General features: G+C 41.6%; 2 protein-coding genes across 2 annotated transcripts in view; both read left to right on the top strand.

The window, feature by feature from the left end:
• The window catches only part of LOC311524208 (uncharacterized protein), a 50,319-nt gene extending 33,886 nt beyond the window's left edge, over window positions 1-16,433 (top strand). Inside the window, exons 16-26 of the mRNA XM_084635088.1 lie at window positions 1,376-1,480; window positions 1,848-1,929; window positions 2,972-3,101; window positions 4,489-4,549; window positions 6,997-7,121; window positions 8,437-8,499; window positions 11,741-11,826; window positions 12,278-12,370; window positions 13,750-13,855; window positions 14,711-14,818; window positions 15,842-16,433. Of these exons, the coding sequence (XP_084491214.1) occupies window positions 1,376-1,480; window positions 1,848-1,929; window positions 2,972-3,101; window positions 4,489-4,549; window positions 6,997-7,121; window positions 8,437-8,499; window positions 11,741-11,826; window positions 12,278-12,370; window positions 13,750-13,855; window positions 14,711-14,818; window positions 15,842-15,982 (1,100 nt within the window). The 3' untranslated portion in view covers window positions 15,983-16,433. The remainder of the gene's footprint in view (window positions 1-1,375; window positions 1,481-1,847; window positions 1,930-2,971; window positions 3,102-4,488; window positions 4,550-6,996; window positions 7,122-8,436; window positions 8,500-11,740; window positions 11,827-12,277; window positions 12,371-13,749; window positions 13,856-14,710; window positions 14,819-15,841) is intronic.
• Window positions 16,434-25,250: 8,817 nt separating this feature from the next.
• LOC311523199 (protein SSUH2 homolog) overlaps window positions 25,251-26,458 on the top strand; it is a 32,738-nt gene continuing 31,530 nt past the window's right edge. Inside the window, exon 1 of the mRNA XM_084632974.1 lies at window positions 25,251-25,326. Within this exon, the coding sequence (XP_084489100.1) occupies window positions 25,299-25,326 (28 nt within the window). The 5' untranslated portion in view covers window positions 25,251-25,298. The remainder of the gene's footprint in view (window positions 25,327-26,458) is intronic.

The following is a 26,458-nucleotide window of genomic DNA, read 5'->3' as shown; positions in this document are numbered from 1 at the left end:
CTTCTCTAGCATTGTGGCTAATAGTAACAATAAGTGCACATGAAGGAATATCTGAAGGTGGGTTAAAGCTGGCCAATAGTAAAGGGTAACAAAACCAATAATATGCCAGGCATGTGCTGCAGATACTGTACAAACTGAATGCTTCCTTTAAATGTATGAGTATTGAATATATAGCACACTGCCTGCATATTTATGAGAACAATATTGCCACGTTTCTGACCTGCAGTAACACAAAAGTTCCCATTAGAGGAGGAAGAGTCCTGTGGCATTTGGTGTTGCTCATTGCCACACCTTCCTGAATCCAAAGAACAAACTTGATGTCTGCATCTTGAACTCAGAAACATGGCAGAGATGTTTCTGAAACAAATTAACAGTGATTGTTCTTTATTCTCTTTGACTTTGCTCTTTGAGTCAATTTATTATGAATTCAATGAGCAGGTTTGTTTGCTACTGAAATAGGTTAATTTAGCTAATGACTTTATAAACTCTCTGGGTTGTTAAACACTTTTGGCTGGGCAGATCTGCCAGAGTGGATTCCTATGAAAGATTATTGCCTTCCTCCCTTGGCTACTAGAGAGATAGATTAGTTAGAAAGACAGCTCCAGCACTGCCTTTTGCCTCATTTTGCTTGATCACATTCACTGCTTTTAGATTCCCACCCTCGAGTCTTTACCACCAGAATGCACATTCTTACCTGTGGCCACCATCTAACACTTCAAAGACTGACTAGAAGGGAATGCTTGAATAATATGTTTTTATATGGTCCAGAAAGGGGAGATCTTATAATTCAATGACCAACCCTGTTATTTTTGCAATATGGCTGATCTCCATTAACTTAAAAGTCAGGAATTTTGAGACTGCCCCTTAACCCACATTTTCTGCATCATCACAATACCACGGCCATCTACTTCTGTGGCATTTTTTAGGCAGTTCACATGGGTATCCTAGTTCATGGGATCTATGGTTAATGCACCAAAGGAGGACTAGTCAAGCCAAAGATTCAATTCTGGAGTGGTAACTAATTCAAATATGGACTAATCATTTTGCAGAAACACATGATTCTTGATGACCCATGAGTACCATAGTGGTAGGACAAACTGATTGAGAACGTGCAGTATACTGATCTGAAAACATCACACTATTGTTGTGAAGACATCACTTCCCATCCAGGTCTAATCAATACAGCACATTTCTTGGAACCTTCTGCTGAAGGTTTCCCATCATTATTTCAAACTGGCATTAATGACTTCATATGTTGTCTTCTCTTGATGTTTTTATTGTATTGTTAATGACTGTTTCCTTGCAAAGCATTTGCACTTGTATGTACTTTTAGATCCCTACCAGAATTCACTTCTCTTAAACTCATATGTTGCAGATGCCCCTGCTCCTTATTCCTCGCCCCATGAAGGACCCTCTATGCCCCGCTTGGAGCTGATGGACACGGCTACTGAAGATGAAGGGGAAGATTCAGGAGACTGCGGTTGGTACAATCTTCCACATGTACATTAGGGTTGTTTGTCCAGGGTAATGTCTGTCGCTTTAAAATAACCACCTGTTGCAGATAGTGTTAAAGAAATCAAGGAACAGGTCTTTATTGTGCTAGGCCCTGTAGAGAGAGACAGTAAAAAGAGAGCCAAAAATCTAGGTTATGATACAATACTACAGGTGAATGAGACTAATAAAAGACACAGGAGGATGAGGTGACAGTGTAAAGCCAGCAAGCTATATTATAAGAAGCAGAGTTCTGAACTCATCATCTGCATCTTTCTAAACTAGTGGAAAACTGAACTGTGGCAACCGCAAGTTACTAGATGCGAGCAACTCTTCTTGCTGCTATTTCACTGTAGGAAACAAAGGTTTATCTCCCCGAGCTGATCAGCTGCCTGAAGGAGAGCACAATGATTCCATTCCATTTCAGACAGAGTGGAGGTAAGACGCCTTTTAGATGCTGTTTCCAGTGTAGGAGCGCAAACCCTTTTTGAACTCATATTTACATTATTGTCTATGGAAGATGGAGGAATTACAGTGTAAAATTCATAGCCTGAATGTCCATGTTTTATTGATGTACTTACCTAGATAAGTTGATGCTGGATACCATCTATCATATTGCTTGGATGCTGATTGCTGTTATCTAAGTTTGGACCTGATTCTAATCCCACTGAAGTCTATGGGAGCTTAGTCCATTAAGTACCTTCGACTAGCAGCTAACAGAATTGTTCTTTGCTGGTCTTTTCCTACAGCCTTGTGCACATTGCTTTAAAACAGCAGCATTATGAAGAGAAACATCTTCTAAAACAGAACAATGTATTTTCACCTTACCTTGGAAAAGAAAATTAGAACATAAGAACAGCCATACTGGGTCAAACCAAAGGTCCACCTAGCCCAGAGAAAGAGCATAGAGAAAAGAGGTGACACTGAACCAGAATCTTGGGTCCAAGCCTTGCATCAGAGTAACAGCTTGAACTAATCTCAATGCTCTATTGAATTCAAACACTGATTCTGAACATTTGGGAATTTGGCTCTGAGTCTGATCCGAACTGAATTTTTTACAACCCCAATGTTCAGGAGTTTTTGGATTCAGGGATTTGATCTGGACCTTTCCTGACCTTTATTTGCCATCAGAAATGTCAGCCTACTGTCAAATTAGTCCAGACTTTACAAACAACTGTAAACTAGGGTGATGGCCACAATTCTCATAAGTAACTTGTGAGTTAGAGCACCCCAAATTTTGGGTGCTCAACAAGATATTTTAAAGCAACTTGATTTTTCAGAGGGGCTCAGCACCCTCAGAAATCAGACCCTTTTCAAATGTGTCTTTAGCGAGGCACCTAAAAGTGAAACATGCCATATTGCTAGCCACTTAAGAAAATGGTGGCTGATGGTTTTACATTTTTTCCTCACTGTATACCTCAGGAAGTAAAGTGGGTTGTCCAGTTTTTACCAAAACATTTCTTTTTCTTTCCTTTTCCAGCATTCTCTCTATTTCTGAGCATGTAGCCAGAGAAGCCTTGGTACAGTACACAGCCAATAAGTGCTGCTATCGGATTGCCCCTGCAAAACGTATGGTGGTCCAGAACCTGACTCCGCTCAACACATTCAGAGTAAGTACATATAGTATTGAAAAGAGCTGACCAAATTTAGCATTGCATGGCAGGCTTAGTTGATAGGCTTATTCCTATACCAACTGCAATGATCTACGGTTTCAGACAGACACCCGTCACAGCTGTTACGGGAAGGTCGGCAAGATATTCACAACGAAATCTGAAATCTCAAAAATTCAGCTTTTGTCATGTTACCAATTTGAAAGTGGTCCCATTTCATAATCCCCCCTCTCCACATACATACACACTAAAATTGCATTGGCCATTTTCAGCTAAGATAGGCGCATTAAATTTTTCTTTGCTCCAAAATGTGGTGCTTTCTAGGGAGACTCTGTGTGTGTGTGTGTGTGTGTGTGTGTGAGAATCTAAAGTACATCCCAGAGAAGAGAATTTTTCCCTAAATGTAAAGTTGGTCAGAAAAGTTCTCGATCTCATAGATTTCTCCACTGTGGACTGGAAGACGTGAGTGTTCCCCTCAGTATTGTGGTTAGGCAGCAGCAAAGAAAACAAATACTGAAGTGATTTATGCTAGTGCAGTGACCCTCCCAAGATGCGTCTTCACCAAGTTTCACCAATGACTTTTAGCAATGTAGCACTGATCACTCCCACCTACCCTTATGCTAGCATGTCTCTGTGATATCAAGACTGCTTATGCCTCAGCCAGACACAGCATTCTCCAGGCTATTATCAGGAACGGCTCTAAGCACCAGCAAAGCAAGCACGTGCTTGGGGTGGCACATTTCCAGCGGCGGCATTCCGGCCTTCCTTTTCTTTTCGGGGCAGGTGCGCTCTCAGAGCTGCGCCACTTAGATGGGGCGAGGGCGCCACGCCTCCGGCCGCAGTGGGAAGCAGAAGCTCCAGCCCTGGGATGCTGAGCTGCCAGGGCCCAGCTGCTACCTGGGGAGGAGAGGGCGAGTCCTGCCAGGAAGCGGGGGCTGCCCCACTTCACGTGCGCACTGGCTGCTGCGCTGCCTTGTGCCACCCCATATATTGGGGCTTCTCTGCGCAGCCGGGCAGGGGAGGGGGGAAAGTCCCTGCAGGCGCTGGGAGAAGGTGACTTCACTCCCTCCGCTTCCAGCGCCGCCTGCGAGCCCCAGCCCCACCTGAGCTTGGGGCGGCAAAAAACCTAGAGCCGGCCCTGGCTATTATTCCCCTGTGCAATCATTTAGTAATTTAACTATTTTATTGCTCTGTCTGGCTCTTGCTCTTGAAATCAGAACAGCTCTTATTACTCCAACGCAGGAACCAATTCTACTCTCCTTGAAGTCAATAGAGGTTGTGCCATTGGTTTTAATGGGAGCAGGATTAAGCCCAGAATTGCTTCATCTCCTAGCAGAGACTAAGCAGCAGCATTACATTAAAGTTGACTTTTGTTTGGTCTTATCAGTATCATCTGCAAACCTTCACTGAAACCAGAGAAACATTCCCGGTCAGCGAGCCTTATAATGGTAAGCAAATCAGCGCTCTTACCTAGCAGAGTGAACACTGTAGAATGCACTGTGGCAGGGGATGACTATCTCAGTGGACGTACGGACTTAACGAATGACCACATGCGCCTTAACTACACAGACTAGCAGAATCATAAGGGGTGATATTTTCAGAAATGGCTACTGATTCTGAATGCCTCAATTTTGGAATCCAACATGAGGTCTCCTAGGGCCTGATTTCAGAGGCACGGAGAACCGGATTGAGTACTAAGCCTTTCACCTGTTTAGGTGGTGAGTTTAAATCCAGCCCAAATTGGTGGAGACCAAAAGGTTTAAAAATTGTAATTTATTGTTCAAACTTTCTTTGCCAATCACCTTTTGTGACATTTGTTTTCTCTTTGGCTTTTGGACAGTGAAACAAGGCGAATCTGCTTAGACTAGTGCTCCTGCAGTAACTCAGTGATGATGTGTTTGGCATCCCATTCTGGCATTTTAGTCCAATTTCCGCCTCCATCCTGCTCTCCCTGAATTAAAAACCATTGGAAAATATTTCTGTTCATGTAATGTTTTGTAACAGAGAGGGAGAGAGAAGCGAAGAGGTAGATGAAGGAAGATCAGATAAACATGCCAGGTGAAGAGCGGGAAGAGAGGAAAGGAAAAGTATAGAGAGGAGAAAGAGGGAGAGGAAGTGGGGAAGAAACAGAGGTAGGAGACGACGAGAGTGGAAGAAGAGATATTAGATGGGGTGGGATCTGAGTTACTACAGAAAATTCTTTCCTGGGTATCTGGCTGGTGAATCTTGCCCATATGCTCAGGGTTTAGCTGATTGCCATATTTGGGGTCGGGAAGGAATTTTCCTCCAGGGCAGATTGGAAGAGGCCCTGGAGTTTTTTTGCCTTCCTCTGTAGCATGGGGCATGGATCACTTGCTGGAGGATTCTCTGCTCCTTGAAGTCTTTAAACCACGATTTGAGGACTTCAATAGCTCAGACATAGGTGAGAGGTTTTTCGCAGGAATGGGTGGGTGAGATTCTGTGGTCTGCGTTGTGCAGGAGGTTGGACTAGATGATCATAATGGTTCCTTCTGACCTTAGTATCTATGAATCTACAAGAGAGATGGAGGAGAGTGGAAGGTGAAGAGGTGAGGAAAAAGTGAGGAACATTGGAAGTTGAAGGTGAATGTTATCATAGGGGCTAGCTAAGTCAAAGCTAACTTCCTGGCAGTCCATTATGTGGCCTCTAATATTTTTTGTTCTTCTAAGTTGGTTTGCTCTGGGCCTGATCCAAAGCCCAGTAAATGAATGGGAGTATTTACATTGACTTCAGTGGGCTGTGAATCAGGCCCTGGGGTTATTCACACAAGCTAAATTTAAGCTGGGGTAATAGATTCGTTTAGAACCTTTCCCACCGTGTACTGTAATTGTCTTTTATAATTTAAAAAAAAAAGTCCAGCTCAGGAAACAGCATGTTCCTTTGCTTCAATTTCCACTGACAGATGCAGGTTTGTTAACATAACAGAAGTTGCTCACTGGAGTCATAGTTCCTGGTACACAATTAACTTCCCCATTAGCTCAAGCACAGTGAGGCCAGTTTACTTTGACCTCAGAGTAAAATGGATTGTAACATCTTCCTGCCTTTGGAGAGAAAAGGGGGGAGAGGGGAAAGGACTGTTTAGAGACCAGGGGTATGGGTGCAGTGTACAAAGGGAAAGAGAAGAGAATTGAATACACTAAGGTTATACAACCTTATATGGTTACAAATATAAGCTTTCTGGGGACATTTTCTCATCTAATTAAAACAGGTTGGCCTCTGTAGAGGGCTGGGTCAGGAGGGGAAAGTCCAAGGAGCTTCCCTCCATCCCCCTGAAAAAAGGGCAAGCGACAATTGCAGGAAAATGATTCCAAATGGGATGAAGCCAGGCACCGCTCCAGCCTTGGAGAACAAGCTACTGGAGGAGAAGGGAAGAGTGGCAACGTGTTTAAAGAGGGCACAGCTTCCATGTTCCTTCTGAGCACCGGAGACCCGAGTGGTTCCCTCTGGGGTGCAGTGACGCTGGTGTGTTTTGGACTTGAATGTAGCACAGATTAGCAGAGCCCTAATGTCCTTCCCAGCTGATGGATTCAGTAGTCTTTCTTGAATGTGTTAGTGAGTCTCAGCCCAGTGAACAGAGGCTGGCATCAGAGGAACCAGTCAGTATTAATTGGCACCTCTCACCCCTAGGAAGGATCCCTGTGGAAATGGGCTGGGGCTGTAATGGATAAGATCTGAACTGCCACTGTCTAAAATGTATATGCTTGTGGATAACCTGCTTCCGTCAGTTTCCTCCACTGCCATCAACCTGTCACCTTCGACTAGCACTGAAATGCACATGTGAAAGGAGGTGCCTGTGTTTGTCCGTTCCATGCTAACCTCCCGTTCTTCCTAATGCACCACTGTCTTTTCTGACTGATCTTTAGTCTTTTGCTCCAGGTGGATTTGTGGACTCTTCTGATGTTGCACCAGCACCTGCCCCGTGGGAAATAGAAGTGGATGCACCTCCTCTGTTTACGGATTGTGAAATGCACATTCCAGTGCCGCACACGTATTCAGTACAGGTAACCCCCCCCCCAAACATTCCAGCTGTTAAAGGATCATTAATTGGGTGACAGGAGTGCCCCATTTGAAATCAGGTCCCTATTGTGCTAGGTACTGTACATACACATGTTAAGCGACTGTCCTGACAATCTAACTAGACAAGACAGACAAAGGGTGGGAGAAGGAAAATATTTTTATCCTATTGTACAGATGGGCAACCAAGGCACAAAAAGAGGTTAAGCAATTTGCCTATGATACCACAGGAAGTCTGTGGCAGAGCCAGGACTGAGACCAGGTTTTTTAAATCCCACTTCAGTGCCTTAGTACCTACCCTAATAGAAAATATTTCTAATCCTAAATCCAGCAGCATGTAACTCAAAGTCTGCTCTTCTTCAAGGGACTGATACTACTCTCATTGAAATCAATGGCAAAACTCCCATTGGCTTCAATGGAGCAGGATCCTTGTCCCAAGGCAACATGTTATCTCAAATTCAGAAGGCTTGATTACATCCTGATTTTAAAATCACTGTGCCATCATATTTCAGTTCTATGGTTTTGGTTAAATATCTAGCACATATACCTATTTTGACACAATTATTTTTACTAATTGCAATAGCTCTTCTGGGGTATAATTATATTTTTTGCTTCTTCCTCTCCTGATTTAGGATAAGAAAAGATAACTCAGGTTTCTGGCAGGTAGTATTGTTTTTGCTGCTTTAAATAATGAGATATTATTTGTATTAGCTTCAGATAAAGGATTGGCCCTTGTTTTTGGCAAGGAGTTGATTTTACTGCTCCAGATAGTCTGAAGTGTGCATTTCAAGTGGGCAGGCTGCCATGAAAAAGGATTTGTATCCACCCAACAAAACAAAGCGAGACTATTTCTGGAGTAAAACAAACAAAACCAGACAGAAAAGCCAACCCAACTGGTTTTGTGTGTGAACTCAGTAACCTAGGTAAGAAAATATATATCCTGCTTCCTGATGTTTCCACTAGGAAGGGGACAGAAGACCTCTGAGCATGTATTGCAATGTAGGGATGACAATGAAACCAGTCTTTTTATACTTTCTGCTCCCTGTGATATGATCATTTAATTTCACAATGGAATCCCTGTCTGCACTAGTAATTTTAGGTTTCTTTGCCAATGGATTTCAAGCAAGGCTCTCCTTACCTACAGGTGTAATAGAGAGAGAGGATGAGGTTTAGGTGAGAATGATGGCTCTTTGGGGTTAAAAAGTAATTGCCCATGGGCTCTAATGCCAGAAGCCTCAAGCTGCTGTATTTCTCTTTCAACCCACTGCTCTGTTACTTATACCTTATTTGCTTTGCTTTCAGGATTGTCCTAATTGTCAAGGACGTGGTAAGAATCAGTGCCACTCGTGTAGTGGATCTGGAAAGGTATGTTATAATGCAACTATGGCAAGTTCTCTTTCATGTGTCACCATTTCCTGTGCACTACAATTCTACAGGGAAGGAAGAAAACACTCACACTTCCCTTCGAAAATACTTGGAAAACTATATAAAAACCACTTGGCCCAAACTTTTCTCTTTCTGAGCTCTTGACAAGCAAATTACATCAAGTCATCTGAGAACAATAGTCACTAGTAGGAACTGGTCCCACCTATGTGTCTGTTGGTCATTCAATTCACATTCTTTCTTCCAAATAGATGGAACAGATAAAGTTAGGTCTTTAATAAATACTGAGGGAACATATGTCTTCAGCTTTCAAAAAGGGGGCAGCTGTTCCCAGTCTTTGACAAAGCTCTCAAAGAGAAATGACAAAGTAAGGAAGGAGATGTAAATGGTTGTGTGACAGCTAAAGAATTGAAGGTTACGGGCCTGATCCAAAGATCATTGATGTCACTGGGAATCTTTCTATCAGTGGGAGTTGACCATGGCCCTTTGTTATTTGAGAAGAACTTGATTGCAATTTATATTGACAAACAAGTCTGACCTTTCTTTGAACCTAGGGCTTTCCATTAATAAAGGAGTGATTTAATCTAACCTGTTTTAAGTGAACACTGAAGGGAATGACAAAACTTGGGAGGTTTAACAGAAATGACATCCTAATCAAGTTGGAGCAGATTTGTACCCAGAACATTTGGGAAGGTTTCAAGACAGAAGATTAACTGCTAAGAGTGGCTTCTTATACAAGTTTCACTGTGTATTGTCTGCCCAGATATAATGAAAGGGGGAAACAGAAATGCCAATATCACAGTTGGTGAGTGACAAGAGTAGAGAATAAGATGACATTAGAAGGCACCCTTATGCCTGTACACTACTATGATAGAATCATAGAATCATAGAAGATTAGGATTGGAAGAGACCTCAGGAGATCATCTAGTCCAATCCCCTGCTCAAAACAGGACCAACTCCAACTAAATCATCCCAGCCAGGGCTTTGTCAAGCCAGGCCTTAAAAACTATAAGGGTGGAAATTCCACCACCTCTCCAGGCAACCCACTCCAGTACTTCACCACCCTCCTAGTGAAATAGTTTTTCCTAATATCCAACCTAGATCTCTCCCACTGCAACTTGAAACCATTGCTTCTTGTTCTGTCACCTGCCACCACTGAGAACAGCCTAGGTCCATCTTCTTTGGAACCCCCCCTTCAGATAGTTGAAGGCTGCTACCAAATCCCCCCACACTCTTCTTTTCTGCAGACTAAATAAGCCCAGTTCCCTGAGCCTCTCCTCATAAATCATGTTCCCCAGCCCCCTAATAATTTTTGTTGCCCTTCACTGGACTCTCTCCAGTTTGTCCACCTCCTTTCTGTAGTGGGGGCCCCAAAACTGGATGCAATACTCCAGACGTGCCCTGAGCAGTGCCGAATAAAGGGCAATAATCACTTCCCTCGATCTGCTGGCAATGAAACTACTAATGTAGCCCAATATGCTGTTAGCCTTCTTGGCAACAAGGGCACACTGTTGACTCATATCCAGCTTCTCGTCCACTGTAATTCTCAGGTCCTGTTCTGCAGAACTGCTGCTAAGCCAGTCAGTCCCCAGCCTGTAGCGGTGCATGGGATTCTTCCATCCTAAGTGCAGGACTCTGTACTTGTCCTTGTTGAACTTCATCATATTTCTTTTGGCTCAATCCTCCAATTTTTCTAGGTCACTCTGCACCCTATCTCTACCCTCCAGTGTATCTACCTCTCCCTGCAGCTTAGTGTCATCCGCAGACTTGCTGAGGGTGCAATCCATCCCATCATCCAGCTCATTAATGATGCTGAGATTTTGGTAGCAGTTAATAAAGAGATCCTCAACTGAGGTTCTTCCTTTGTAAATATCATCTCAGTATTTAACCAAGCACAAAAAGAAGGGCTGCCCATCTGTAGCCACTACAGTTGTCAATATTAATCCTTTAGCACAAGTCCCCTCAAAAGTTTTCCCAGGCTCTCCTATACAAATTTAGGATGAGAAGTTTGTAAAAAAAATTGAATAGAACTTCCGTTCTGTGGTATATAGCTGTCACAGTCGTTGCTGGCAGGGAATTGTCCTTCTAAATAGCTAAACCATTGTCACTGTCAGAAACATGCAGGGTTTTTATCGGAGGAGCTGGTTGGATGACTCAGGGAACAAATAATAGGATGCTGAGCTTTTCATCACTTTGTTCTGGCCCGGTTCATTTGTAACCAGAATTCATTGTGATACGATGGCTGTTCACATCTGATCTAGCGCCAGCTGCCTGGCAGTTTCATCAAAGAGGCTAAAGGACTGCTTAGGAATGGTGACTCCATAACTGCTCACTCTCATAGGTCAGTCAATGTGAGTAATATGGCAGTGCTTCTGCGAATGCGGTGCCTGTAAATAAAGGACATGAATCTCCAGAGGACGCAAATTATAGGAGAAAAACAGGTCCTGCAGGTGGTAAGGGCTACTTTTATGAGTATCAGCTAGACTAGATAACTGCCTGAGCATGGACCTTTATCAATAACAAGGAAGGAAGAACAGGTATTGCTGGAATCTCTTGCCTTTAATTTGTAGTCCTAATTCTGGAATCTGCAGGTGCTACTCAATAATGTTCAGGTGAGCATTGCAAAATTTGAAACTGAACAGACTCTACTGCCATCTTCAGGCACAGAAAACGCGTTATGAAAAGTTTCTTTCTAAAATATCAGCTAGTACAGACTATAGAGTAGATCCAAGGATGTGCCTACCTCATTTTAACAGTAATATTAATGGAATGATGTCACCTACATAAGCAGCAGTATTAAGTTGTCTGCAATTAAATACTCCGCTGGATATGGAATCCTTACTTGGAAGACTCTGCATTAGGGGACAAATTCATTCCTGTATAGAAATCCAGCATGAGGCCTATGCATTACTTTAATTCCATTTAAACCCTCAAACCTAGGATTTAAGTGGGAATAGCACGGTGCCTGGACCTTGTGTGCGTTCTTTACACAGGGATGAATTTCATCGTAGGTGCCTTTGCCGCATGATTTCTGCATTTCTAATGCACCTTCTAGGCATGGGATGAAATAAGTTCACTTAGGTTACCCCGTTCTGAACTCTAGATACTTGTGTGTACTTTTGTTGTTGAGAATGTGGACTTGACAAAATGAAAAGTGAGAAGATCAAAATCTTGTCAGAGAAAAAAATATTATTTTCTTTTCTTTTCACCGTTTTAAATGTAGAGAAGATGTACAGCTTGTAATGGGACTGGCTGGCAAGACACATCCAATCAGAGTTGTTTATTTTGCTCAGGTTCAGGAAAGAGACGGTAAGAAAAAGCTAAAATATGAGATGGCAATTTGTATTTCTTTCACAGTTTTTGTTTACCAGACATCACTTCCAATCCAGGTCTACACATCCCTCAGCTGCTTCCCACAGCCCCCATTGGCCTGGAGGGGCCGGTAAACAAACCGGCTTGGCCCACCAGGGGATTTACCCTGGCAGGCCGCGTGCCAAAGGTTGCTGATCCCTGCCTTACCATTTAAAAAGTCAAGTCAGACAACTGTTTTTCCCACTCCTTGGTGCCATATTAGAACACACCCATGCAGACTGGTGTTGTCTGATTAATGAACCCATTGAAATTAGACAGCCGACTGAACCTATCCAATTTCTGGGTGAAAATGAGAGTGCTATAAAGGATGAGGAATCAGGACTTCGCTTCACATAAAGCAGGCTTGTGTGTGTAAAGTGAGTGCATAAATGTTATATTTCTTCCACAGTTGCTCAAACTGTCATGGAGGTGGTTGGCAGAAATGCATTCGTTGCTCTGGAAAAGGCCTCTTGCTATATCATTCTGAACTTACAATCACTTGGTAAGTTGAAATCAAATGAACACAGGGATTTGTTGTTAGACAGGAGAGTATATACAGTTGTTGGCCATTCTCAAGCATGCTGATGTTACTGAGACATAACATTCAGCTAGATCCTCAACTGGTGTAAATGAGGGTAGATCTGCTGAGGTCATTCCTGTTAAATGCTGTGCCATGGTTAGGAGTACTGACTTCAATGGAACCATGCTGATTTACACCTGCCAGTTACGTGGCCCAACATTTTAAACATTCAAACATGAGATCAGTGCTCCTAGTGACATTTAACAGAAGTGTTAACGAAATCCTTAGAAATTGATATTTTACATGTAGATTTGAAAGAAAGAGTGGCATTGAAATCCAGCTTTCACCTCTAGGAAGTATAATTTTGTAAATTTCAGAAATCACTTGATTATATAATTTTAGTTAAGCAGAATGAGAAATGACATTATCACCGTCCATGCTGAATGCATCTGGCACACAAATATTCAGAGACCTGGAGTGTTCAACTAGATTACTGGAACTTTTGGATCAAATAGAAAACCACGGTCCCGAGCATTAGTGCCCATTAAAACTCCCTCGTATGGTAGGCTAGAGCACCTTAGCTCAATGCTCAGACAGAATTCTGAGCAAACTACTTTTCACCTCATTAACATTTTCTCGTAAAGGGGCTGATTCTTATTTACACTATGATCCCTTTACCTTGCTCTAGCATTACATGTACACTCACTTGACACTGCCACTAAGGTGTAAAGGAACTTTCGTGTAAATGAGAGTCAGACCCATCATCTTTCCTTTAAATTCTGATCTGTTTAATGTTGCTGTGCCTTACTTGAAGGGTGCCTCTCATACTCCAAAAGTGGTTGAATTTCAGTCATGGAAGAAGCCATCTCTATATATCTTAGGCCAAACGGAAGCCCTCATTGTTTGTAGCTTGCACAGTGGCACACATTAATCAATGCAAGGGCAGAATTAAGGTAGACCTGGGACTGGCTGTGGCCCTGGAAATCTATTCTCACATAGTTTATTCAGGCCAAGGAAAGCAGTAACCTGCAGGGGGTGGTAAGGTCTGAGACATATGCACTAACACATGTGAACCACATAACCAAAGCCCAACCCCAGAATTCCTTCTAGCTACAAAGGCTTGAACTTGACAGATTTTGGGGGAGATAAGAGCAGAGTACAAAAGTTACCCCTAATGGTTCCCCTCCCAGCTGTGGCTTTTCCGCCATAATCCTGTGTACTTCCCAAGGCGTGATTTTGTCCCAGGGCTTGTAAAACATGTTGAACACTATGGGGTTTTGTTGTATAAAGCTAATCATAGCAATCCTAACTTTTAAGGAAGAGAAATAGAAATCAACATGCTCCCCCCTTTTTCCCAACAGGAAGAACAGCGTTGCTGAATATGTTGTTGACAAGAATTTTGGGTTTCCTATTTATCACCTGCAGGAAGTCACTGGGAAGGAAATATTTAGTGATGAAAATCAAGTGGTAAATAATGATGCTATTGTGTTAAAATTCTTTTATCTGGAATCCACTGAAACTGCAGAGCACACTGCCATGTTTATGAACTAGCTCTCTAAGTACCAAGTAATTTTAAAGGGACAAAGAAGTAAAATTAATAGCCATACATTTTATGATAAATGTATAATTTTTATAGGAGTGTTTGCGTATTTGTAAAAAAATGTCACAGCAATTTTCCAATGACAGTACAACACAGTAGCAGCCATTGCTATATCATCATGGGCAACATGTTACAGTCCAGTTAAACACTGGTGACAGCTATCAATACTTGTGGATGAGCAATAAAAAAGACAGGCCTGAACCAGAACCCTGGATCTGAACTACTAGGAATTTGGGGAAAGTTTGCATCCATAGAGGGACTTTGCATCTCGGTCCCATTTTTTGTCACAGCACAAGACAGGGAAAGGAGTTCTCCAGAGTGGTTATTGGTGCTCCCACAGCTTCAGGGAGGTGTGCAGAAGCCAGTATGGTGGCTTTGTGCCATCTGAGAATCTCACTATCCTGCAATCATCCTCCTGTGCTGATTTAGCCAGCTGCAGGTCTGCTTTGTGCTGGGGATGTGAGGTGCTGCAGGACAGTCGGATCTGTATTTAAAATTAGATTAAAACTGATTTATCCCTTGAAGCACTGACATTTTGCCAGCTGCCAGTCAAATTCATGCTTAAGAGGGCGTCGGCACTGTACATGCGGACCGTGCAGTGGGCTAAAATTAAAATATACCCAAGGGACTACAGTTCTTTACTAATGATCCTTAACATGATAAAACTGCATTTTGGAGGGTGTATAAATATGTCCTTCATAACTCTGTCTTTATTTTCACAGGTGTATCCTCTAGTGAATTTCCCTGAGCCGACCATTGATAGGGGTTCAGAATCATGCATTGCGCAACACCAAATGCAGTTTGCCTCCCATAGTCGTATATTGAGACAGGTAGGTAACATCCACCAAACAGGTGTGAGCTCATTGCCCCAATACATGGGAGGCGGCGGGGGAGGATATTAGCCTGCTAATCTCCAGCATATGTAATATACAATTGTAAACTGGTGAAACAACACAGAAAAATCACACAAGGTCAGCCAGTCAATTCCCTTACTCAAGGAGAACTGTGCACTGCAATTACAGAAAACTCCCCCAAAACATCAGCATGCAAAATATTCCCCCAGTCTGAGGAATCTTAACTTAGATCTACAGCCCCACATTCAGAGACCAGCCTTCAGCCAGCCATTCTTTCCCTTCTTGTTCCTGGAGGCACAGCAGCTGTTTCACCGCATCTCTCTGCAGCACCTATGTGAGCCCAAGTTGCTACTAACTTACCATCTGCCAGGGAGGTTGTATCTTGTCACGTTTACCAGATCTCTGTTGCATGATTCTGATCCGACTTTCACTGGGAGTAAATCGATCAAAATCAATGAAGATCCATCATGTAAAATCAGTGTAAACGATGTAGTCAGTCCCCAAGATTTTTTTATAAAAGGAGAGTCAGACGGGGGGCAGTAAGTTTGAACAGCTTGTTTCACAGCCACTTGGGGAGGGAATAATTTAAGTCATATAAACCTGTACAATGAAGTCCACTATCTCTAGATATCCTGGTGTGCAAGAAAGATGTAAAAATGTTGCCATCAAAGGACACTTGGGAAAGAAACTGAAACCATTCCAAGAATTCATCATCACCATAGCAATTCTGAGATGAGTGAAACACTAGGCTTAGATAGGCTACACCAGTGCTGGTTCCTGAGATCTTCTATGGGCTTAGGATCAGGCTCTTTAAACCAAATAAAAGCCAGGTTGTGATCCACTTGCTCATGCTGAGTAGTATTTTACCCAGGAAGTGAAAGGGGCTATTTGTGAGTAAGGTGCACCTCAACATAAGCCAGGCCAACAGGATCTGACTCCCAACCTCTGCCCTTTGGATTATTATCAGATATAACCATATATTTCCTTTGTCTTTTCCAGAAACAAACCATTGAGCTGATTCCACTTACCAAGGTGGAATATGAATGGAGAGGAAAAGTCTATTCCTTCTATGTCTTTGGAAATGAGAATAAAGTGTATACAGAGGACTACCCAGCAAAGTGCTGCTGTTCAGTCATGTGATTCGCAGATAGGTCCTAAGTTCTGCTAAGAAACACACCATTGGGCACCACAGAAGATCTGTAATTATTTATTCTCCTTAAAGTGAGCAACTTCTTCCTTTCCAACTTTCACTGGAGAGCAGATCTAAAGATCTTTCATTCCCATCATCATCGCAGAGGGTGGTGGGTGTCTCTTTATCAGTGCAATAACGATTCATGCAGGTCATACAGTACTTAAATGAAATAGCAGAACACCTCTCTAGTGCACCCCTCGCCATTCGCTCTATAGTTATGGAGATGAACGAATCGTGATAATGAAGATTGAAACATTGCTAACATATTGTATGACAGAGATTTGAATTCAAAGCTTTTGGTTTTGGTCTCCATAGCTTTGCATTGAGATATTTAGCTTGCTAAATGTATCCTTTAAATTCCTGTGTGTGGAATGCATATTCTAAATGATGGAAATGTAAGCAGCTTCAGGTAGCTTTCTTACAGAGTTTGAAATGAAGGAATGTGATCTGTAATTTTCCAAATACACTATTACTCTGCAATAGCTCTCAGGGTCAGGAGCAACAGGTGTGTGTTCCATCCCCTGATAAGGATCTTCACAAGAAAGTGTGGGATGAGATTGGTTCAGAGAGGGATAGGTAGTGATGTTAGCACATGTCCATGTGTAACCTACACAAGGGGAATGTGAGTCTTTGTCTCCCTCATTGTGACTGAGCTACACAATAGCCACGAGTCTGCTTTGAACTGCAGGAGTTACTCCTCTAGATCAACTGATAGCATCTCATGCTTTCAGCTCCGTAGGACTTGCGCTCAAATCACACTGTCAGCACAAGCAGGGTCAATTACAGAAGGATCTCAGGAGGCTCCTTACTAGGGTGGTCTGTTAAAAAATTAATATTTAGGACAGACCCTTACACTGCGAGACCCAGAAGATTTCTGTTGGCCATCTGTTTACGTAGCTGGCCTATATACATAGGAGGGAGCTCTTCACAGCAGGGAACATGAACTCCTCCATGTCTTGAACGGCACCAAGCATGCAACAGACAGTTTAATTAAGAAAATAAACACTGGAGCTGAGCTTTCTCACTTGAGGATGATGACTGCTCCTCCACCCCGGGGCTGTTCTAAATGAGTGGTGGAAAGAGAGCAACACTCTCTTCAAGCACTTCACAGATTGGTTATATTCAGACCTTTCTCCCTTGCCTTCATATTTTATATTAGATGTTACCTCCAAGCAGTCAATGTGGTTGCTGGCTATTTCCTGCTGAGGTGCAAATCATATCGTTACTGTTGTCATTGCCTGCATTGTTGTCATTGACCGAGGTGTATAGCAAAGTAACTCCAGTCCCTGGACTGACTGCACCTTTTGGTAAGTGACATCAGACTCAGGCCCTCGAGCAGCACAACAAGTGATTTGTCTTTGAAACCAACTCATGTGTGTAGTTAAATGCCATCCTTTTCAGACCCAAGATCTTTGTCATAGACTATGTCAGGGTAGACAGAGAAAGAGGGGCGGGGAGTAGGAAATGTGTTGAGTGGATAAATGCCAACACTAAAGGCCACCAGATTAGTAACTATGATAGCACTCCAAAGCCATTGTAGTCTATGTTGTTGTGTAACTGGGTACAGTTACTAGCGCAAGCTAACTGACACAAGCAATTATAATATGCAGTGTTGTTGTAGCTGTGTTGATCCCAAGATATTATAGGACAAGGTGGGTGAGGTCATATCTTTTTGTCCCAGACCTGAAGAAGAGCTCTGTGTAAACTTGAAAGCTTGTCTCTCTCACTGACAGAAGCTGGGCCAATAAATGATATGACCTCACCACCTGGTCTTTACAAGGAATTATACCACTGTCAAAACAAGGGTCGAACATTTAGCCAAATGATTATAGCCCTTGTAGCAGGACAAGTATGGAAAGATGTAAGGGAGAGCTCATTGCAAGGTTAGGTTTGGACACAAATTATTCTCTCTGCTTTGGGTATTGTTGCAGGGGATTCAGATTTATCCCAAATTGACACCAACTTGGCAAAAGGCTCAAGCTGCACATTTCTTCCATGCAGTAAACTCAAAACAAAACCGGAGAGTATAAATCATACAGCAGAGCTCCTTTCCCTGGTCAGCATAAGCCTCTCATATCTCCCTCCACTGACAGTAGCACCTTTCTTTTAAGATCTTGAGCCTAAACAGGCCCAGCAGTATCTAAATGACTCCAGCTTATAGTACCTCTCTGAGCTACCCTCGAACACGGGCTGGAATTAAACTTCAACACCCCAGACCAGTCTGGTTTGGCAGGATCTTCTCCTAGTGACACCACTGGGGTGGGGTATGCCTTTGGACTCGGGAAGGGGGCAACATGAAACAGTAAACTGGTCAATATTTTCCTATCAAACTGGTTTTTGACAGAAAATTGGGTTTTTGACAAACTAATATTTTGCAGAGAGTGTTTGTTTTCCATGGAAATTTTTGTTTTTCGCTAAAATATTTTGGTCAAAACCCAAAAGGTTTTGGCCAAAAATGGGAGCTATAGTGTTTCATAGCAAGTGATAGTTTGCATCTCATGTCCTCTTTCTACATGCTAGCATTCCCAGCAGGACTACATCTCCCATAATACATCATAGTCTCCCCTACCAATAAGGGGACACCTGTGTAACATGGAATCCCTGGCAATAGTGCACTGTGGGAGATGGTGTCCAGCTGCAGAACCTGGTACGCAGTGGGGAATGGGGACACAAAGAGCAAAGTACAAATCCAACTCCCATTTTCAGCCAAAACTCGATAATTTCCATGGAAAATGTAGATGGACATGGACATTTTCTCATTTTCATCTAAAATTTAAGTGGGGAAAAAATTTCAGACCACCTCTACCTCACAGCCCTAATGTAAGCAATGGCAAAATATTACTGATTATGTGATTTGCTTAGCATTGGAAAGACTAGACACTACATTTTAAATGGCTGAACACCCAAACTCTGTAAGGAATAAAACACATGTGGGAAATATCTGGCAGAGGTTCTTTCCTTTCTGATGTGAAATATTTATCTAAGCATTTGTGCCATATCCATCACCATTCCTGCCAAACCCAAACATTCAAAATTCATGAGTCCCCCCCCACATAAAGAAATTTAAATAAATAAATAATGTTGAGCTTTTTTATTTGCCTTCAGGTTTTTTAACCTTTCGGGGGCACCTGGGTCATGTTTCCAGACTTTTCTTTGCAACCATCAGGGGCGGAAATTTTCATAAAAAAATAAAGAAGGAAAGAAAGAAGACGGCTGAGAATTGCACCTAAGTGCGTGTCTCCAGGAGCTGGGGCTTTATGTAAAACAAAATCTCCCCACTATATTTCCCCCTGTATGCGCCTGAGGAAGTGGGCTGTAGCTCACGAAAGCTCATGCTCTAATAAATGTGTTAGTTTCTAAGGTGCCACAAGTCCTCCTTGTCTTTTTACGGATACAGACTAACACGGCTGCTACTCTGAAACCTGTCAAATATGACAAGACTCAATAAAATCCAAGTGTTGGCAACCTTGCCATAGTATCTGAGTGTCTCATTCAATCATTCCTGTACCATACTTGCATTTATGAAACTCTATAAACAGCTTTATGACACTGAGATTTCTCTGTTACTCCACGGCAGCTGGCAAGATGGGTTGCTCGCAGTTTAGAACTGTCTAAGTTAAAATAGACCTATTTAACTAGAAAAACAGATGACGCGTAGCATCAAAGATAAATGTATTTGTTCCTGATTGAAGTTTGTACGTTCAATCTTCGTTAATCATAGTGCAGCAGGGATCCCAAACCAGTCACTTATCTTCTGAGTGCACAGAATGCTATCGTTCCCCTGGGAGTGGCATTGAACTCCACCACCATCAGTGTGCCTAGTCAAACTTTCCACAGGCCAAGCAAACGTATGTCTTTTTATAAAGAAAATTCCAAAGGGTTGTTAACAATTGAGGGTAGCTTTTCCAAACACTACACAGAGGTTTTACAGCTATATGTCTCCCATTGATTTTACTGACTTAAATCCTACATGAAACCTCTAAAATAGGAGGGAGTATGTCCATTGGGTAGAGCATAGGACTTAAAGCATAGGACTTAGAGCATAGGACTTAAACCAGGACGCTTGGTTTCCTAGCTTTGCCACTGATTTGCTGCATGAGCTTGAACAAGTCATTTTATCTTTCTGTACCTCAATTTACCCTTCTGTACTTGGGGTGTTGGACTATGAGATCCCCACATGAAATATTTATTTAAAAGTATTATTTAACTATACATCCAGGAAGATCTTTTCCACTCCAAACGTTCTGGGAGCGACATCAACTTGTTCCAATCAGAGATGATGCAAGCACATTCATAAGGTATTGTATATAATACTTCCCAGAATCATTGCTATTTCACAGATTGTTTTTTATTCACACCAGATTATCCTACTGAATGGAATCTAGGGCTTTCCCTTGCTAATATTTACACTATAATTTGTTGTTCTTGGGGAGAGTTGATAAGTCAATAACAATGTTATCACAATTTAACAGGCAGTTTTGTTTTATTTACACCATACAATTCAAATGCAATGAAGGGTGTGAGCATTTCTCAGTAGTCAGGTTTTGGATGGGCCGTGAAACTATGAGCCCTAATTCTACAGCTGACAACTGACAAAACTCATACGGCCCAAACCAGAGTCAGCAATGTCTTAATATAAAAAGGGCAGTTATAAAAGTGCATTCATTCCCACCCACAAATCCAACACCAGACACTCTATACGGCCTCTAAAAATGTGACTAGCTAACAGGAAATAAGATCAGCTATACAGCTGGAACCAGCCAATGCCATGCAGCAACTATAGCTATAAAGGTGTCTCTTTTACATGTATTCCTGACAAAGAGAAATAACATGCTAATTCCAGAGTTCCTCGATTGGGAGGGAAGACCCAGTACAATATACATTCACATAGGTATAGACAATAATGTTACTGATACCATGAACACATAGAATTGTAAAATAAGCATCTTAAGAGTAAGGAAAAGGTCACTGTTCACATAAGTCCTGTTAGCCTGAACTGAGACTGTGTGACCAGCTCACTTGCTCTCTCTACCAAGGCTGGTCAAAAAATGTGGGGGAAAATCCAGCATTTTAAAACATGTTGTGACTTTCTTTTTAAGTCTTGACATTTAAAAGTCTTGACATTGACCAGTCTGACCCCTCTTTACAGGTGGTCCAGAAAAAAATGCTATAAGAAGGTTACTCCATTTTTTTATATTATGTTTTATTTTATTTTATTTTGCTTTTTTAAAATTCCAGTTGCAAAATTTGAAACCCTCGGCCTGGTCTACTCACTGGTAAAGGGAAGTGAGAGTTGTAACGGGAGTGAATTTAGCAAAATAGCACAAACTCAATGAGTGTCTCCAGTTCATTCATTCCGGTTTCTCTTCACTTGGTCTTGCTATCTTTTCCACCAGATCTTAGGTCTTCTAGTCCCCTCAGGGTTCGGGAACAAATGCATTGTAATGGGATTCTACTCAAGCCCCACCCAAAACTTAATTTCTGCCAACAATCCCAGAGTTTTTGGAAGTTTCTACTACAGTAACCAGCAGTAAATTAATTAACAGTGACATTTAAACACTCTTTTTAGGATTCAGCACCAATATACTATTGAGTTGGATGGAATTTTTCTCTCTCTCTTTGGTCCCATTTACACTACAAAAATAACAGTGCCAGAGGTTCCAGTTACACACTGGTGATCCCGACTGTTAAACAACACAGTTTGGTTTGCAGTATAGATGGGGCCTATCTGTATTAACCATATATCCAAACCATACTACCAGCCTCCTCCATCTGAAGCTGCAACATGAGGAGAAGGGTTGCACAATATATAATAATTTCTATAAAAACCTCCACTTTCAAGGGTAGTAAATGCAGTCACAAATTATAATAACCCTTAGGAGGACTCAGTGCCTCTGTGCCTTGTCCCGCTTATATCAGACTGTTCCATAGTTTTAAAAGATGAACTTCACCAAAGAAGTTCTCAGACCCTCTGGCTTTCACTTGGATGATGAAATGCAGCAAAGCACTGTAATCTAGTCATGCCTCAATGTGGTATAGTACAGACACAGTGGTGGAAAAGATCAGAGACCCCAGAAAAGATGTGACCATCAAGTTCTATTAAGTTTTATTAGGACAATTAGACTTTTATTAAGACAGGTCTGACTTAGATGGAAAGAGAACAGTTATGAACACATCAGGACAGCCTGCAGGCCTTTTCACATAAAATGGAAGGGACAGACGGAGGAAAGAAAAAAAAACAGGTTTTTAAGCAGCATATTTAGGTCCTGATCATGCAAATTGCCCTACCCAGGCAGACCCAGGAGCCCCAGTAATTTCAGTGGGGGTTCACCCATGCAGCTCTCATTGCAAGATTAGGGCCTTAGAGTCTGTTCAGGATGCCTGAAGCTTTTAGTTAAAGAGTAAAAATTAACAGCAACATGAAGTCTAGCTCGATCATTAAGAGCCATTTACTTTAATCTTGAAGGTATTTAATGAATCACAGCTTCTCAGGTTGAAATTCTAGTGTAATAACAACCACACCTAGCACACTGACAGCATTTAATGACCACCACCAACTGTCACTGGCAGTAATAATGCTTAGCACTGGGGCTAGTGGATCTATTCATTGCTATTAATACATGCTGTTAATTTATTCCTCTCAGAGGTGTGGCTCTATGCCACAGTTTAGCTCAGTGTTTATCAGCACTGTCCCATGGTGGTTGGTATTTTTAGATTTTTTTAAAAAAATCTGATTTAAATAATAGCCAAAAAATTCCTAGCTAAGGCTGTAAGTGCTCTAAAAACTCCATTAACAATTACATTTCAGCTGCATTAAATTATCAATTCAGACAAGAACTCAGCCACCCAGACACTTACAGAGACTCCTTTCCCCACTCAGTCGTTGAGGGACCCATACTCTCAGCCCCCTCCAAAAGCCCTATCAAAGAGATGTCACTAGTTACCAAATTCAGACTATTTTGGACTAAGAAGGGGAGCAAGTTCCAGAGTCCTGGTGCCCTCACTCAGAACGCTCTGTTAGCCACCCCCTCTCTGTTGGAAAGAGGGGGAGATTCAGCTCACGTGCTCCTGCTGACTGCAGCTAGCAGTAGAATGTAAACTCTCTTCCTTGATGACCTGAAAGCAATGTCAGTATGGACTAAAATGTATAAAGGTTTTGGAGCTATAATAGGGACTCATTCTGAGTTACATTGTCAGTTTATACAACTCTGACAGCGTCAACAGGCCTTAAAGTATGTGTAGGTGGCTCCCCCAAATATCTCTTATTAGGGAGCCTTCCTGGCTGGTGAAGTACTGGAGTGAAAATTATACACCAGCTGTGCACCCAGACCTGACATAAGGCATGGATCAGGGCATGCCAGTGGTGTGGCCAGGGAACACTACACTACAAGCATTCTCCACTTCTCACAGTTTATAAGGTCCTTACTGATTCCCAGTTGCTGTTGATGAGGATTATGATGTATTTGTTTTGCAGCAGCACCTAGGAGCCGCAATCGTGAACCAGACCGCACTGTGCTAGGCACTATACAAACACAGAACAAAAAGACAGTGCCTGCCCCAGAGAACACCCAATCTAAGTATAAGCATCATGCCTGCAATTTTGCTCGTCCGTTATGCAGTCCATGCAAAAGGATATTTTCATAAAAAATTCATGTCTTTTTTTTTTCTGTCAAAATTTTTCAGTGAAATGTTGCCATTTGGAAAATTTTGACCAGGTCTATAGCAGTTGAAAAAAGGGATGGAAGGAACTTTTCACCCAAAGATTCTTTTTTGGTCAACATTTGACTTTGTGATGGATTAAAGTGAAAACAAAAATCCAAAATTTGACCAGCTCTAGAGAAAGGCTCCTACAGCCTCTCTCTCTCACACGTGCTTCATACCTACATAAGGATGACACAGAATCAGGCCCCTAATGAATCAAATATTTGAATATAATTGGATATTAACCTTTTGGCCACATGAACTAATAAGTAAGGCACTGAAAAATTGGCTAGTAACAAGATATCCTCCATTCAATTCTTTTTTTAAAAAACTTCACATTTTTTCTTTTTCTATAAAATATAAACAATAATGAAACAAAACATATATAAATACATGTGCAAGATGGAAATAGCATATAAATAACAAAAAAATTCAAGAATAGGTTGGTTTCTTAATTTATGATAATCATCAGCTACCTGGCCAAAGTATCTCGTTAACTGTTTTCCCAGACAGGCAATGGCTTATTATCCTTAACCATATCAATCTGTTCCTGATATTTCAGCTCATAGAAATGATGGATAACATTAGAGAGCACACATATTACCAAAGGAATGCTGTCTGCAAATAGTACAGTTCAGTTAGTTTTTTTGGATGAAGGTTGAAGTTCTAAAAGGAATTATGTTTGTGGAATCAGAGAACAAAAAGAAAGGGATGTAAGGTACACAAGAGGGAGTTGGGAAAGCTTAGCATAGCTTGGCACAGAATATTTATTAGCTCATTTGGTATAGCTACAGTATTCACTAGGGGCCACAAGTATCCTAATTTGAGTTGTAGTAATGTACAGGATTCACATATATACAAGTCTGGCTAACTGAAGAGCAATGAATGGAGGATTCTGATCATTGCTTAAGTCTGCCAAAAGCTCTGGTCTCCAGCTGGCATGTATTTAGCAATCATAATCATACACAACAGCAGAAAATACCCAACATCAGATACAAAAACTTCTAGTGACAGCAAAATAGGTGAAAAGGGAAAAAAAAGACAATGTCCCATAACAGGAAGGTATTTGTTACATACATATAAAACAGTACATCTGTATTTTGGGTGGTGAATAAAAGGAATAAAGCCCATGATCACGTTTAAACCCACAATGAAAGAACTACCTTTCTCATATTACTGGATGGAGAAGAGGGACAGATGGGAATATGCTGTGTAGGGGGACTTATCACCTACTCTACAGCCCCCTTATGTCAGGCTAGCTGACCTGAAGGGCCCATTGAGTAATCTGACCCTGTGTGTTAGTCTTTCTAAACATTTTGTCCCCTCTTATGGGTTTTGCTCTGGGAGGGGAACGTGACACTCATGAATTTGTTTGGCTTGTATTTTCATCACTCACTTTTGCGTCAGCTTTCACTTTAATTCTGACCTTTGAATTGTTTGTGAGGTGGGAGTGGCTGGAGGGGATGGGCTTTAGCTACTATGAACACAGAATGCTCAGAAAACAATGCATTCCATGGTGGAAATTGGGATTAGAAAATCCTCTTTGCCTCCTAACCCTTGAAAATGGACCATGAACAGAATGAAGATGACAGTAAGTAAAACTAAAGGAAATATAGCCCATGTCCTGAAGAGAGTATTAGTATTCTCTAATACTTTGTTTTCCTATTTTGTTATAATGCATGCTTAAAGATAGTTATAGGCTTTTCTTTCAGGCCACCCACCGAACAACAGTATGTTTCCAGCACTGAAAAGGCCCACAGTAAATACATGCATGCTTCCTCCCATTGTCTGTGAAAACGTGGCCGCTGTCAATGCATTCCTTAAATACACCTCTCTGGACAGCTGAAGATGTTCAGTTCAAATTTAGGGTCTGATCCAAAGTCCACTGAAATCAGTGGAAAACTCCAATTGCATTCAATGGATCAGGCCCTTAAAATCATCTTCCATAACTAGAGTTCCACAGTAGTTTTACATCACAGTTTTGTTTTTAATAAACAGAGGGTTTTTGAATTCTACTACTATAGCAAGAATTGAACAGGGACATTTATGTCTTCTAATAAAATGCTGTGTAATTTAGACATCTATGATAAAGGATCCTTGATCTTAAACCTTTGTCTGCACCTTTTTAAAGAGATTATAATACAGTCCAAGAAGAGACGCCCATTTCAAGGGGCCCCAATGATACACTGCTGTCACTAATACTGCTGAAATGTCATTGAGTTCTGATGTTTAATTCATGAATGAAAGTCTTGATTATTGTAGGGAGAAATAATGATGCTACATGAAGTATTGTTAAATCAAGGGAAAAATGAGATATTAATCTCTATCTAAAGCACTCAACACCAGGTCTGACTAACTGCTAAAGAGTTCAGAAATAGGTGAAATGATACAGGGTGAACTGGGTTTGAATGATGCTTTCCTCAGGTGTTGTGAGAAATAATTATGTTTGAATGCTATATTTTTCTAATGAGTGAGATTGGCTAGATGTTGTTTGGAAAGGGTTGATCCAAAGTCATTGAAAACAACGGGAGTCTTTCCATTGACTCCAAAGGGCTTTAGATCAGACCCTGCAATAACATATATTATTACAAGTATCCGTTAAAACAATTGCACATCAAGAAAATGGGCATCATTATAAGCAGATTACAATTGAAAAAAGAAAATGATCATCCCAATATATTATGAGTGTCATATAAATGCATTGACACCATTTACTTCTAGCT

This window comes from Lepidochelys olivacea (assembly GCF_965140295.1).
Source record: "Lepidochelys olivacea isolate rLepOli2 genome assembly, chromosome: 7".
Classification (NCBI taxonomy): Eukaryota; Metazoa; Chordata; order Testudines; family Cheloniidae; genus Lepidochelys; species Lepidochelys olivacea.
Note: the sequence above shows the minus strand (reverse complement) of the source record. Positions and strands in the feature narration are given on the sequence as shown.